Below are 13880 nucleotides of genomic sequence, written 5' to 3'. Positions count from 1 at the left end.
CCCAAGCAAGTTTCCTGAAATGGTTGCTATTTCTGCATGAACTGAACTGTGACCGCTAATTAACATTAAATACACTGAACCCCACGGTTCACTCACTGCGTGTGAACTCTAAACCAGGAGAAAGGGAAAAAAAAAAAAAGACCGCTAAGTACCGCCTCAACCCCGCCGCTCCCTGAATGTGGGTCTGAGGGAGTCTCTGGTTGAAGGACCCCTGGGGTTTCGGTGTGGGGGAGTCGTTTGCGGTTTGACGCGGGGTCGTTGTGCGTCGGGTTACATCTGTGGCGCGGCAGAGTGAGGGGCTGATGGGAGAGTCAGCGCCAGGTGCTGCTTCGCTGTGAATGCGTGGAGCTTTTCCACAGGCCCGCTAAGCTGTCGGCCAGGCGCTGGGCTGCCGCTGATGAATGGCGTTCTGGCCGGTGCTTTTGACGTGACCCCGGGGTCCCTGGCTCCCAACGCCGGGTCACGCACCTCGGCCGGGCTCTCACCCGGGGGCCGCCCGAAAAGCCCTCACAGAAGCGCGCGCGAACCTCCCCACTCTGTCCGGCGCGTCCGGCAGGAGGTCCGCCACCCTCCCTCTCTCCCGCCTCCCCCAGAGCCCAGAGGACGTCTCCCGAACAGCGCCCTGCGGAAGATTAACTAGCACGGGGTCACACTCGGGCCGGGGGGGTGGCTGGCTTGGGGGGGGGGGGGGGGGGTGCGCGGCCCACTCCTTCCCGGGTCGCCGGGACATTTCTCTTTCCCGCCGTGCGAGTCAGCCGAAGCTGGCGTACAGGTGTGCTGCGCAGCGCCAGCACTTCCTTGTAATTAATGACTCCTTCCTGTGCAACCCGCCCCGGCCCCTACCCCACCCCCCACCCTTGCGTGACTGGAGAGAATGCCCAGATGCCATCAATTTCCTCAGACCTCTAGAGCAGGGGGGGGGTTGGGAGGTGTGTGTGTGTGTGTGTGTGTGTGTGTTGGGGGGGTTGGTCCAATCCAATATGTGCAGCACAAGGCCAACCAGCCTCTCAAAGTCTCTGCCGAGGTTAGAAGCACCAGCAGAACACGCTGTTAGAGCGCACACCCAGATAGCCCCCACGCAGTACGCCGTAGCATTACCATTCGGTCGCTTAGCCCCGCGCGTCCGCTGTTCTTCAAGGTCGAGCTTGTGAAAAAGGGAGGGACCTTTGGGGCTCAGAGGTATCGGATAACTTTCTAAAGACTTCATGGGCATTAGAGCAGTGCGTGACCTTTGACCTGCCGGCGGTATGAACCCTCCAGCTGAAGTGTCTCCGATTGTCTCGCTGGTTGCCATGGACCGGCGGCGGAAAGCTTATGCTGACTCCATTCTCCACGGAGTTACTTTTGTTCGCACACCTATTTTTTTAATGACTACCTACCCTGCTCTACTAGAAGGATTTCCTAGCTTAGGCGTAAATCCCTCATTTAACTTTTAAAGAATGTATTGTTCGCGATAACTTTAGGCTACAAACTAGATTTTCATCCACCCGCTTGTCCCAGTAACATGCTGAACATCTCTGGCTCTCCTGTCAGCTGAGGGACTGTGTATTTTGGCTGAAAAACAAATAGCAAACAGCTCACCACCACACTTTACAAATGTGACACTCTGTTAGTCAGTTGAGCTGTAACCCTGGCCAGACCCCCTCCACCCCCCCCACCTGTGTTGCCGCCTGATTTAAAGCTTCTCTGATCTGCGGGTCGAGGTTATGCTAGCCCGGGCCTGGCCACCGGCTAAACCGCAGCTATCCTGCTCTGCCCCTGTCCAAACCGAACAGGAACAAGCCAGGATTCCACTTCACAATGTGCAAAATTCCCTGTGGGACCCTGAGATCTTTGTTTGTGTTGGACGTTTAAGAGCAGGGCGTCCAGTGTCTGAATGTGAAAGAGGGCTTTTCGTTAGCTCCCTGCTAACTCACACGGCAGAGGCCTTATTGTCGTGGGCCATATGTGGTTGTTGCAGAAGGTAAAGGTACTTTCGCCATCAAGTGTAAGCTACATAAAAGTCAACGCTAGGACTCTAAACGGGATTGTCTCGGTTTTGTTGTCTCACGTCAAAAGCTCTTTTAAAGAATACAGATCCCCTTGCCCTCGAAATCCTCACAGAGCTCTGGAAAGGCCCAAGCTCTCCAGGAAAATTATCAGGAAATTTTCTGCCATCAAGGGATGCTTCTGTCAAGTCAAGCCAGAGAACTATTAGCAGGAGGAGCGACTTTTAATTATTCGTTTTTTTTCCTTCCTTCCTTTCTTTTCCTACCTACTTTTTTGGTGGGGTTTTTTTTTTTGCATTATCGCCATTACGTTAATGTCTGCTCATTTTGTAATCATCATTTGGTGCCCAAGTAGGCATACCACTGTTATTAATGCCAACGCTGGAGTCTTAATCCTTCATGGGGTGTATTCTCGCCGTTCAGGTGCTCGTCATTTATCTTTGTTAATATTTCCACTGGCTGCCAGCTGGGTACAGCCAGCCAGCTCTGAAATTGGGCAAGAGGAACGGCATGAGAATTTTATTACCCGGAGTTGCCGGGGCGACCACGGTCCTGAAAAAGCGCTTCATAAACAATGTGCCACTTTTGTTTTAGCAGACCCCTTTAGTCCTTTACTCCCACCCCAAGAAAAAACTCTTTAATATGGGTGGATGTGTGTGTGTATGTGGGGGGGGGGGGGGGGGGGGGGGTCGACTGACTTTATTTAAGACAAGGAGGCTTTTGTTTTATCATGCGAAAGGCTGGGGATCCCTCAATACTCAGTGGGTTGACCAGGGACCGGGAGCAGAGTTGTAATTGGCCTATTTAGGGTATTTTGCATGTGAATGGCATTCTAGTGAAGCATTACTAAGTCTGTTGTGAGAGGCCCAGTGATTAGAATTTCGATTAGGGAAAACACTTTCTGTACTTTATCAACTACACTAATTAGTTCAGTTGCTTGGAAGTTAACTTCGGCTATCGATAAAGTTTGGGAAACCTCGCGCCGTCCGCGCCGTCCCTCCGCGCGCGGTTCCGTACCCGTTCCGCGGCGGGAGAACTCCCGGCATCGCTTCCTTTTTTTTTTCTTTTCTTTTCTTTTCACAGAAATTAACGAACCTACATGCACTTGTAGTCGCTGAATAATTTAACTTAATTAAGGGAACAATGTTCCCAGTGCAAAGTTTAATCAGGAGATATACTCGCGCCGGGTAAGTGTTCTTCCACAGTAGGTATAGGCAGTCCACTCAAGTCATGCACTTTGGTCTAAGCTGTCAGACTCGTTGTACATTTTGTTGTGGATTACTAGAGATGGGAAATGTTTTGTTCTGCTCGCTGAGGTAACTGCAAGAACGGACATTTCTATAGTTTATTTGTCAATCATTGCTTTCTGAGCTTGTTTGTACTGTCGGAATTTTAAGCGGAAAGGGTATAAAAATGTACTGTGTGTGAAATGAGTAGCACTGAACTGTATCAGGGTTTGTGTGTCGCTTGTATGGTGTACACATTAAATACTTAGAGCATAGGTTTTAATCTCAGAAATGGATTAAGAAGGGTGTAATATTTTTTAACTTTTACTTTTACTTCATGTGGGGAATATGATGTTAACTGTAGCCTATTTTCATTTTTTTCCCATTTCATTTTGAAAGACAAATTCAAGCAAACTCAAAACAAAGGAGTTGCGTGTTTTAGGTAGAAATGACCAAAACGTTTCTCCCTGGTGTACGTGGGGTTTTTACGCCCCCAAAGACCGAGCCGCGTGGCCACAGGTGTCGCGGGTCGCGGCTGTGTAAGATGTCCCCCCTGCCCGCCGTGGCCGTTCTGACGCGGCGCGCGCTGTGTTATCTTTCAGCCGAGCCTCCTGGGAGGAGAGATGGGCATGGGCAGCCCCGGCGCGGCGTCGCCCACCAAACCGGGCTCGCAGTACTACCAGCACTACAGCAACAACCCGCGGCGGAGACCCCTGCACAGCGACGCCATGGGTGAGCTCGCGGCGCACCTCTCGCCTACCTCCTCCTCCTCCTCCTCCCCCTCCTCCTCATTCCCACCCCCTTCGCTCACACTAACACACTCCCAAACACTGCTGGTCACTGGAGTCCGACGCACACGCTCATTGTGTCACCTTCCCTTTCTTTCCCCCTGCAACCTTCACCGAGGTTCAGTGTGTGCTCACCTGTCCTTTCAGAGTGGATCATTTCCTGATTTTTGAATCAGCTCAATATTTATAAGTATGAATATCTAAGAATGTAATTAAATATGTAGACATACTGTATTTGTTTGAGGTCAGGGTGGGATGAATAGAAAAAAACAGTATACTATTTTATATAAGCTTGAAAAAATAATATATTTATGTATATATATATACACACACACACACACACACACACATACAGTATATAGAGTCTGTGTGTGTCTAAAAGCTATCTTGTTAATTTTGTTAGAACACTGAACTGTCTGTGAAGTATTATTAACACCAGGATGTGAAATCTTTCACCTACGCTGTTATTTGTGTGCCTGCATCCCGTTTTTTAATCAGAAGTGCTCATCCAATAGCGGGGGGACTCTCCTTGTGTCACGCTTTATTTTGGAAGAAAGAAACAAAAAAAAAAAAAATGAACAATAAAAACCCGCGGCCTTGAAGTGCCAGCCTTGAGGGCCCGCAGCCTCCGGGCCAATTCTCCGTTCCTTTCATTCCCATCAAAGTCACTCCTCCTTTTTCTTCACAAAACACAGCAAACAATTCTTGTCTGATTCAACAATAAAAAAAGGGGTCTTAAAAAAAGACTACCTAGGCCTTCTGATAATATGACATAAAGCAATTCATCTGACATGACTGGGATGTTTTAGTTAAGCTTTTTTTTTTTTTTTAAAGACATTATTACTGTAAAATTTTTCCCCTTTATTATATTTGGAGGGATGTTTGATGTTATGATTCTTTCCTTATGTCTGTCGTGAATTGACATCAGTCTTGTGTCACCTCTAAATTGATGTTGTGCTGTCCTGCTTTTCAGAGGTCCAGACCAAGAAAGTGCGGAAGGTTCCCCCTGGTCTGCCCTCCTCAGTAAGTCGAGTGCATTTTCCTTCCAGTGGCACGATCACGAAAGTATCTGCAATGCATTTACGAGGCTTGAGTCATCATTTTCGGAACATAAGGCTGCACATTCTGGTATTATGAGGAGAACTGCATCAAATGGCATATTCGGGAGGGCTGCGATGTGCACACCACTCTGAGTAATACGGACAAATGTTGATCTATTAGCGGCCCTGATTTTATCTAACGAAAGTCTAATTTGTGCAGTTATTCCGGTATTGTTGGCTAAATTGTGTTAATCAGCATCTTTGCTAGGCCTATTAAATGCCATCTTGGCACATCGGAAATTGTTCAAATTGATTTCAGCAATCGTCGCAATGGTACACAGAACCTATGTCGACGTAATGCTCGAATCAGTCGGCGAGTTCTTGTTTATCTAAATTCATTGGAATGAATGCCTCCACAATACACTTTGAAAGCGAAGTGCTCCACAAGCGCGGTTAAGTAATCTCCCATTTTAAAAAATCGGGCAGTGATTGAACAAGTCTCCCCTTGGCTGATTGCACATGAGCCTGAGAGCGCACTGTACGGGTGATGGGTATAACCATGGCTAAGCCATTTAATTTGAAGTTAACGATGCTAAAATGTATGGCTTGTCATGGCTGCTTTCTCTCCAGTCTCCAAGCTCTGCGGGAGGCTGGCCGGGACTGTCTTGCCTGTGTATTGTCCTTGGTTTCCCTTGGAAAAAAAAAGGGAAGAGAGTCCCATGCAAACAGCATGGCTTATGTTGTTTATGTGGTGGTGGTCCTTTGCGTATGCGTACGTCTCTGCTGGCGTTACAGAATGCAGCCCTTGGTATGATCTTTGAGTTTATAAAAATGAAAGTGTAATGAAAAAACAGATTATTAATATCATTTGTTTGATTTTGGGTTTGGATTGGTCTGGGTTCGGTTACACTGCTAGTGCGCTGTGCTAATCACAAGTTTAGTCTTTTGTTGTTTGTTTGCGGGAGCTTAGCTGGCTCTTGTAATGGGAAAGATCCATCACAGACATAATGTGTCACAAATTAAGGTCTGTGGATTTTCCCGTCTTGAGTTTAAAACTCTTTACATCCACTAAGTTATCATTTTTGTTGACATGTTTACAGGTCACACTTGTCCGAGACTAGACATTTACTCGTACAAGGATGCAATCTTTTATTTCCTTTTTTATCTGCGTAACGTTTTGGGGTTTTTTTGGTGAGGAAGGTTTGAGCAACAGTAAAAAGCACTCATCCTGTAGTCTTTGCGAGCATCTGTGATGTTTCTTGCAGGTCAACGTTAGGTGGGAAGAGACAGCCATACATCTAAAATACTGTTGAGGGTATGGCGGAGAAAGACTTTTTGGGCTGGCAGAAAACCTTGTTTTTTTTTTTTTTTTTTTTGTAATGGCTGTCTTTGTTTGGTTGAACACAAAGAACTGTTTTTATTTTGATGAATGGTTGTCAGAACGGTGAGTTTCCTCATACTGTTTAAATAGATTGCAAACTTAAAATGGGTTTGATTCACATTTAGTTTTACTGTAAAGGTATTAATCCTAATTGGCATCAGTAAATTTATTATATGTTGTACAAACAGGGCATATTTTATCAGTGATGTTACTGGTCTGTGAAATTATTTATGTTCTATGAAAGCAAACATGAGTATGGTGTGTGTGTGTGTGTGTGTATATATATATATACATACATAATGAGAGCGAAAGAGACAGATAGGTGTAATGTAAATTATGGATGGGAATTTATCAGTTTTTGGAATTACAAGCTATTTGATTAAATATTTTGTCTTTTCCTAATGTAAACTAATTTAATTTAGTTTAGAATATGCAATTTGTCCAATAATATTCCAACCCCCTTTTATCTGGTTTTGTTTATTGAAACATTTTTAGCATTTAGAGGTGATAACAAATGGGGCTCTTCTGACAAGCTTTGATCAATGCTGACAGATTAGTGTAATGCGAGCTTTGCACAGTGCTTACAGTCATTTCCTTTTGAGGTCTGAGGGCAAGGAGCAATGAACAGAGAGGTGAGTGGGAACAGAAATTGCCCACCGTCCATAGAAGGTTACTTTCGCTACTGTTTTAACACAGATTCGAGTATGGAATTAGTCAGTTCACTTGATCTGACGTAATGGAACAGTGGCTTAAATATCATCTACTCTACATGGGTTTATTTTAAAAAGAGGTGCCACTTGTTCTGCAAGAATGCTCCTCAGATGAGAACGAGCCCCTGCGAAAATAATAGGCTTGCTGTGGCCACACGCCTTGAGGTTCGTGCATGAAATTGCAGAAATGATCAGACATTTGTGACCTGACCTTGTGTTGCAGGGTATACCTTCAAATAGGGCTTTTGTAACTTTCTCAATCTCCCCCCGCCCCCCCCCCCCCCCCCCCCCCCCCCCCCCCCCCCTCCTTGAAATCGTTTTCCCGGTTCACAAACCACACTATTGTAAGCCAAAATGTTTGTGAAGTTAATTTACTTAAACTACAATTACGCTGTCACTTGAGAGAAACCTTGGAATAATGTGGTAATCAAAAGGAAATTAGTTCACATTAGGCGGAGTGCAGTTTCTCCACAGATTATTTTTGTCTTTATTTATTTATTTATTTATTGATTTTATAGTGCTCTCCTTTCTCATCACCACATATGTGCATGTGGAATGCATGCAGGAGATTGCGCTTGCCTTTTTTTAGTGTCATTACCGAAATAAGATGTATGGTTTTTGCTGCCTTAGATATCTGTTGACACGTTTCTTTGTGTATATAACGCTGAGATACCTCCGATTCTTTGTCATTGTGAATGCATAGTGTAGAAGAGGGTTTTTGTGTCTGTGATGGGAAGAAAAAGAAATCTCATGGGTACATATAGAAAGGAGGTCCGTCCAAATATTTCTTTATCCCGTTTACTGCTGACAAATATCCAGGTAACTCAAATGCGGCTGTGTGTTTTTGTTTCTGGTGTTTTTGCTCTATTCTTTAAAATTTGTTTAGAAGCAATCTGTGGAAATAGCAATGAAAAAATATTTTACAAACACACTCACACACATTCTCTCCCTCACATACACATTTTGCATTTTGTTAATTCTTTTTCTTTTTTTTAAGTGCAAAACTATTGGGTTAAACCAGGTTTTTATGTGTGCCTGTGTGCGTATGTTTAGTATATAATACACACGTATATACACAGGCACTTGATTCTTTTGTGAAATATACTCCAGTGCCTTTGTTTTAAACTGATGGTTTTTGCAGGAAATGATCATTAGAAATGGGTTGGCTTTTTAAACACCTCAATTAAGGTTGTGAGTTTGTGTCTCGCTATTCCTTCATGTTGGCTATTTTTGTACCTTGGAGTTCATATCTGATTTTGTTTAAAGTAGACAGCGTTAATTAAATTAAGCTAGGTCTACCAGAAGGCACAATAGGGATGTAATCTCCTGTGCACAGTAGATGTGTTTCCTGAGCTTTTCTGCCCCCTTCAGGCCTTGCGAGGCATTGCACGTCCACTGTCTGCTTTATCTTTTTAAATCACCGTTTTGTCCTATAGGTCTGTGAAAAACCTAGCGTTGCTTGTTTTAGAACACCTCCCCCCTCAGTCTCACAGAAGAGAATTTTTTTTTCCGTCTAACTTTTTTCGGTTCAGGAAATATGATTCCTGTCTGTGAAATTCAAACAGATTAGTGTGTTAATTCTGAAAAAAATATTATACTGTTATGATTCTCAGTCCAGTCCAAATGTATCCACTCCCCTCTCATTCTGCATTAATTTGCTGTGTAAGTAAGGTTTACCTAATTCCTCATGTCTCAGTAAATCATCTAACCCAATGCACGTAAGTAGATAAACAGAATAATGAAGTTCTCGTCTTGTCATTGAACTGGATTATTCAGAAAAGAACACCGACGAGGATAATGAAACTGCAGGTTCTCGAGCATGTTTGTTTGAGAGCCGGTTGCATCGCGAGTATGGCTTTTTATTATGAAGACAAATTGCAAGTTTATGCATTTTAAAAGGCACGGACACCGCAGGTTTATGTGGCTTGGATAGTTTATTGCCGCCTAACTGTGCTCTTGTGGTTTCTGCAACGCTGTTAGCATATGTCGCGCAATGACATTTTCAGACAATAGAGGCTTGCGCGCGCACCGCCCTGAATTCCCAACACTTGCTTCGCAGATCCCCAGACATCCAGCGGGCTACATAAACTTAATTGTCCGCCGGTCCAGCTGGCCTCCCAGACTAGGGCCACGGCCGAACCGAAAGCCCCGAATCGGTAGCAGGGCCCGGCAGCGGCTGCAACAGCAGCAAAAACAAACAGCAGCAACCTAAAAAGCTCTTAATCAAGGGTGCTTTTAGGTGGAACTTCCTGAGAATGGAGGGAGGGCGAACGAGAGATTTATTTAAAAAAAAAAAAGGAAAACATCTCAGGTTTGCTGTCAGTGTGGATGAACAGATAGCAAGAGTGACCGAGACATGGGCCCGGAAAACCAGAGGAAGTGAGAGGGCTCCTTCTTCTCCTCCATCTCTGCCTTTGCTTTCACGCGAAGCGGAGGGGGGGGGGCAGGATTGAGGGGCGATGTATAGAAAGGGACTCGCTCCCTACAGAGAGCCCTCTGCCTAATTCCTGTGGAGCCCGCTGTGAGCCCCCCGGTGGCCTTCGCCGAGCTAAAGAGTCCATTATTATTTATCCACCCGCACTCCGGCCATTAGTACACAGGGCCGAAATGAATCTCTTGACACGTCGCTAATCGCTCCGGTATATTGAGACAGATTTTCACAAATCCGGGCAGAAACCAACTTGGATATCACTTTCTCAACAACGTTACACCCCCCCCCCATCCACCCTTTCCCCTTTTTGCTGTCCATGAGAATAGAGATTTAACCTTCCATAACGCTGCACTGACATCATCCCTGAATGATACTGTATTCTTCATTGACTTCATTTTAATATAATTGAGTTTTTTTGTGTATTTGTATTTGCTAAGAATATTTTACTGTCAAGGCCTTTGCAGGGATATATGTACTGCCTTTGAAATGGCACATAGTGTACATATGAGCCAAGGGAAAACACCTGTCTTTCATTCTGTCTTTGATTTACCTGACAAGTGGTCAGGCCATTTATTCATCCGAATGAATGGTGCTCGCCCCCCAAATAAAGAGTCACAGAATGTTCTAGAAGGGAATGTAGCATGAGATGACCTCGTGATATTTGGGGGGAAAAAAAGAATGAAAGAAACATCTGTGTGTGCTTGACCATATCCCTCTGGAAATAACAGTGATGTTTGAGAATAATATTAACGCTCAGCAAACGCCTCTGTGTAAAATAAATGTTAGCCATTATTTGTTGCTTTTTCGTGCATGATCCCAAATAGAGAATGACCTAAAAAGTCTTGGTGGAGAGCTAAATCTGAAACATTTGCCTCCTGTACAGAATATTTTATTTTGATTTATACAGTGCAGATTAACTTAATTTGAACCCTTTTCTTTTTCTTGTTTAAATCTTATGTCAATCTAGTCATTTAAATTCAATATGTCCCCATTATCCACTAATTTTATATTTCACAGAGTGTCTTCCATCTTATGAGAATGTATTCTCACAAAAGAAGAGCAGTGTTGATCATTACCAGCTTTACGCGAGTGTGTCACTCCCATAGTGGTGTTTTAGCTGAGAAATGTACTAATTCTTTTAATTAAGTCTGAGTGGAGGGGGGTTTGAGCGTAGAAATGAGTCAAGATGGATCCGCTGAGCTCTCAGATACCGATGAAAAGGTGTACAGACACCTGCAGAGGTGAGATAGGAAGGGAGCTTGGCTAAGACCAAAATGCTCTCGCGACGTTTTGCGAGGCGTCTCCACGGCCTCACACGGCGTATTGAGGCCCGGGAGCAGAGACGGTCCGTTTCACAACATCCGTGTCCGAGCGCTCCTTTCGCCGGTGGCATTTTTCGGAGCCATGGCGTCGCTCGCAGCGATGCCAGCTTGCGGTGCGGCCATTTTGTGAGGAACTGCGCTAATTACATTACAAGGAGCCCGCCAGTGGAGAAACACACACTGCTGTTTATTTACAAGCCGGTTTACAAAGAGAACTTTTGTTTCACGTCACCAACCGAGGACCAAAATCGGCCCTTCTCTCAGCAGATATAAAGCCCCTTTGCATTCCACCCTCTTGGCCGCGGTGACCAAAAAAAAAAAAAAAAAAAGTGAGTCATACGATGATGAATTCCTTGTGCTGTCAGAGAAAGCACTGCATGTCACACGTACGTAGCGCTAAGGAAATTGCTTTAAACTCTCACTAATTTGTTAACTGAAAATGTGGAATAACACAGCACGGTTCTCTGCATTCACTGAAAATGAGAAGTTGAAGTTGCATACAGTGAGGGAATATTGTGAAAAGTGAAAAAAAACTCATTTCACCTATCTACTGTACCTGATGCATGATTAAAAGTGAATGGAAAAAGAAGTCAAAAAGGCAGTAAGCTTTTTAAAACGCATCCACAGCAAAGAGTTTGGTTACAGATACAGAGTGAGCACACAATAAGGTAGGTGTCCAGCACAGAAGATAAATTCTCAGTCTTGTTTTTCACCATTGACATTTTCTTCATATTTCAAATATTTCTCTATTTCGTTCTCCTCTTTGACTACAAATCGGTTTCAAGCGTCAATTGGATTTGTACGTTCACCAATTATGTAAGAATATCGATGCAATAATGAGTGCTTCAAGATCTGAAATAATTCTGTAATGATATTTTCAGTTTTAATATTTTTCATTTTTAAATGCAATGAATTATTATTAGAGGACACAGTAATAAAAAATCTCATTTATTGCCTTTGAATTATTTATGAATTGTTTGCACTATTAAGGAAAAAATTTAGCTCTCTAAATTTGACAGGCATAGTATTATATAGTTATTTTTGTTGTATTGGATCATGTAGCAATTTTTTGTTGTATTGGATCATGTAGCAATTCATAACATGAGATTCACCTTTGTGCACATACTGAAGAGAGTCAGAGGTACTCTAATCACCTAAACAAGACAAATAGTTCCAAATTAGAATTAGGATATTTGATATACGTTCAGTGAGATTCCTTATTGAATATGGACTATAGTGACATACCTGTGAGCATGTCATATCCTCCATAAAACATATACATTTATTTTTCTTCCCTTGTATTTTTTTTTTTTAAATCAATGAATGACTGTATTTTGTGTACTGTTAATGCATTGTTTTGGCAGTGCTCACCAAAGAGCCAGGGTGCATCTATATATCTGCAGCTGTCTGTGTGTGTATGAATCCACTGACACACATACACCCACACACGCCTTTAGCTCTTTAGCTTTAGCATGTGACGGCTCTCTCCCTCAGTTTCCTGTAGCGTTGTGTTCACGGTCACCGGCCGAGTCCAGGAGGCCGCCATTGTCCTGCACACGAAGGAAATTGACTCCATTTCCTGTGAGGATCCGAGAGCGCAGTCAGACGGGCCTGTGAGCACGGGGCCGGTCATGGGTCTGCCCACACTTGGCAGGGGCTCTCAGCCCGGGCCCTCCAGAGGTGCATTGTTTGTGACTGCTCAGTATCCGCGCGGCCCCGAAAACGTAGCATCACAACCTGCTCCCCTCAAATCATGACTGAACACACACGCGTACCCAGGCCTGTACACATCTCTGCAGGTCAGCCAGCCAAACCAGGAAACACACACTCACGCTCACATTCCCTCCCCGAGTATTTGGCTGCTGGTATTGTTATCATTATTCACCCGCCTAAACTGTATATGTGAATAATAAGCATTGAGGACTGATTCATAAAGGCCTTTATTAAAAATGAGTTTGATTTGCTGTAGAGAAGAAGATGCAGAGGAGTCAAATTTATGGAATTTTTTTTCCTGCACGCATTGGAGGCTGACACTTTGGTCTGGCCCAGATTGAATCTCGGTACACTTTGTCCTTAATTTTAAGTTTTGTTTTTTTTTTCTCCTCTTTTTTTTTTTACACAACAGGATTGCTTAGCTGGAAAAGAAATATTGGTAACACCTGCTTAAATTCCTTGTTTGAAATTTAGGCGAAGAGCACGGCAGTTGTGTTGATTATGTGTCCCTCCTGCTCTGGCTACCGTCAGCTAGCCTGACTCCAGACGCGGGCGTTCAAAGCTAAGGCTTCTGAGGACACCGACATGAATTCTGCCGTGTTATTTCGCTTCCCCCTGACCTCACAGCCGTCCCAAATCTTAGAGTTCCCTCATTGTCTGTACAGCTACGTCGCCCAGAATGACTGAACAGAGGGAGTCCTGGAGGAACCTTTTTTTTTTTTTTGTTCTCCACAAATGAACATCAACAGCTAAGCTGTGGGCTTTTTTTGTTCTTTTGTTTTTTTTTTTCCCCTCATCCTATTTTTAAGAAGGATGACTCTGAGTTAAAACGCACTGGCAGGGATAGCTGGGAGAACATAGCCCCAGGTGTCCCCGCATCCAGCCGTCCACAGTGCGGCCAGCAGAGCTCCGTGTAGCATCTGTTTCCGTGGACTGCGGCGATGTTGCCGTCGTTGTTTTTGTTGTTCTCGCTACGTAATGTCACATATTTTACTCGCTGTCCACATTTTCATTAGCGAGTTGTATTTTCTTTCTTTATTTATTTATTTACTGTTCGTTTTTTTAAATCCATTTTTAGTCAGCGCTCGAGGCGCATATCGGTAGTGTACAGCACATATGTTGCCCGCGAACGTAGTTTCGCAAGGTTATTAAAAATGGGGGGGGCGCACAGGAAGTTGTGGTTCTTCGCAGGTATTAGTGGTGAGCTGGAAAGGGCACCCCCTGCCACTGTGATCCTTCCCAAGCTGAGACAGCAGCTCCGATGAAGTCCTTTTCGAACTG

The 13880-nt window shown here is 44.2% G+C and overlaps 1 protein-coding gene across 15 annotated transcripts in view; it reads left to right on the top strand.

Annotated features, from left to right (window-relative positions):
- Positions 1-13880, top strand: part of tcf4 (transcription factor 4) — a 157234-nt gene that overhangs the window by 85477 nt on the left and 57877 nt on the right. For 14 of the 15 annotated variants that reach the window (XM_036528642.1, XM_036528627.1, XM_036528629.1 and 11 more), the window contains 2 exons: positions 3817-3946; positions 4976-5025. In XM_036528642.1, coding sequence (XP_036384535.1) covers positions 3817-3946; positions 4976-5025 — 180 coding nt within the window. Of the gene's footprint in view, positions 1-2881; positions 3176-3816; positions 3947-4975; positions 5026-13880 lie in introns of those variants that run through there. The other variant, XM_036528635.1, reaches the window with a different exon arrangement.

This window comes from Megalops cyprinoides, chromosome 5 (genome assembly GCF_013368585.1).
Source record: "Megalops cyprinoides isolate fMegCyp1 chromosome 5, fMegCyp1.pri, whole genome shotgun sequence".
Lineage (NCBI taxonomy): Eukaryota > Metazoa > Chordata > Actinopteri > Elopiformes > Megalopidae > Megalops > Megalops cyprinoides.
This window is presented reverse-complemented; position numbering and strand designations above follow the sequence as displayed.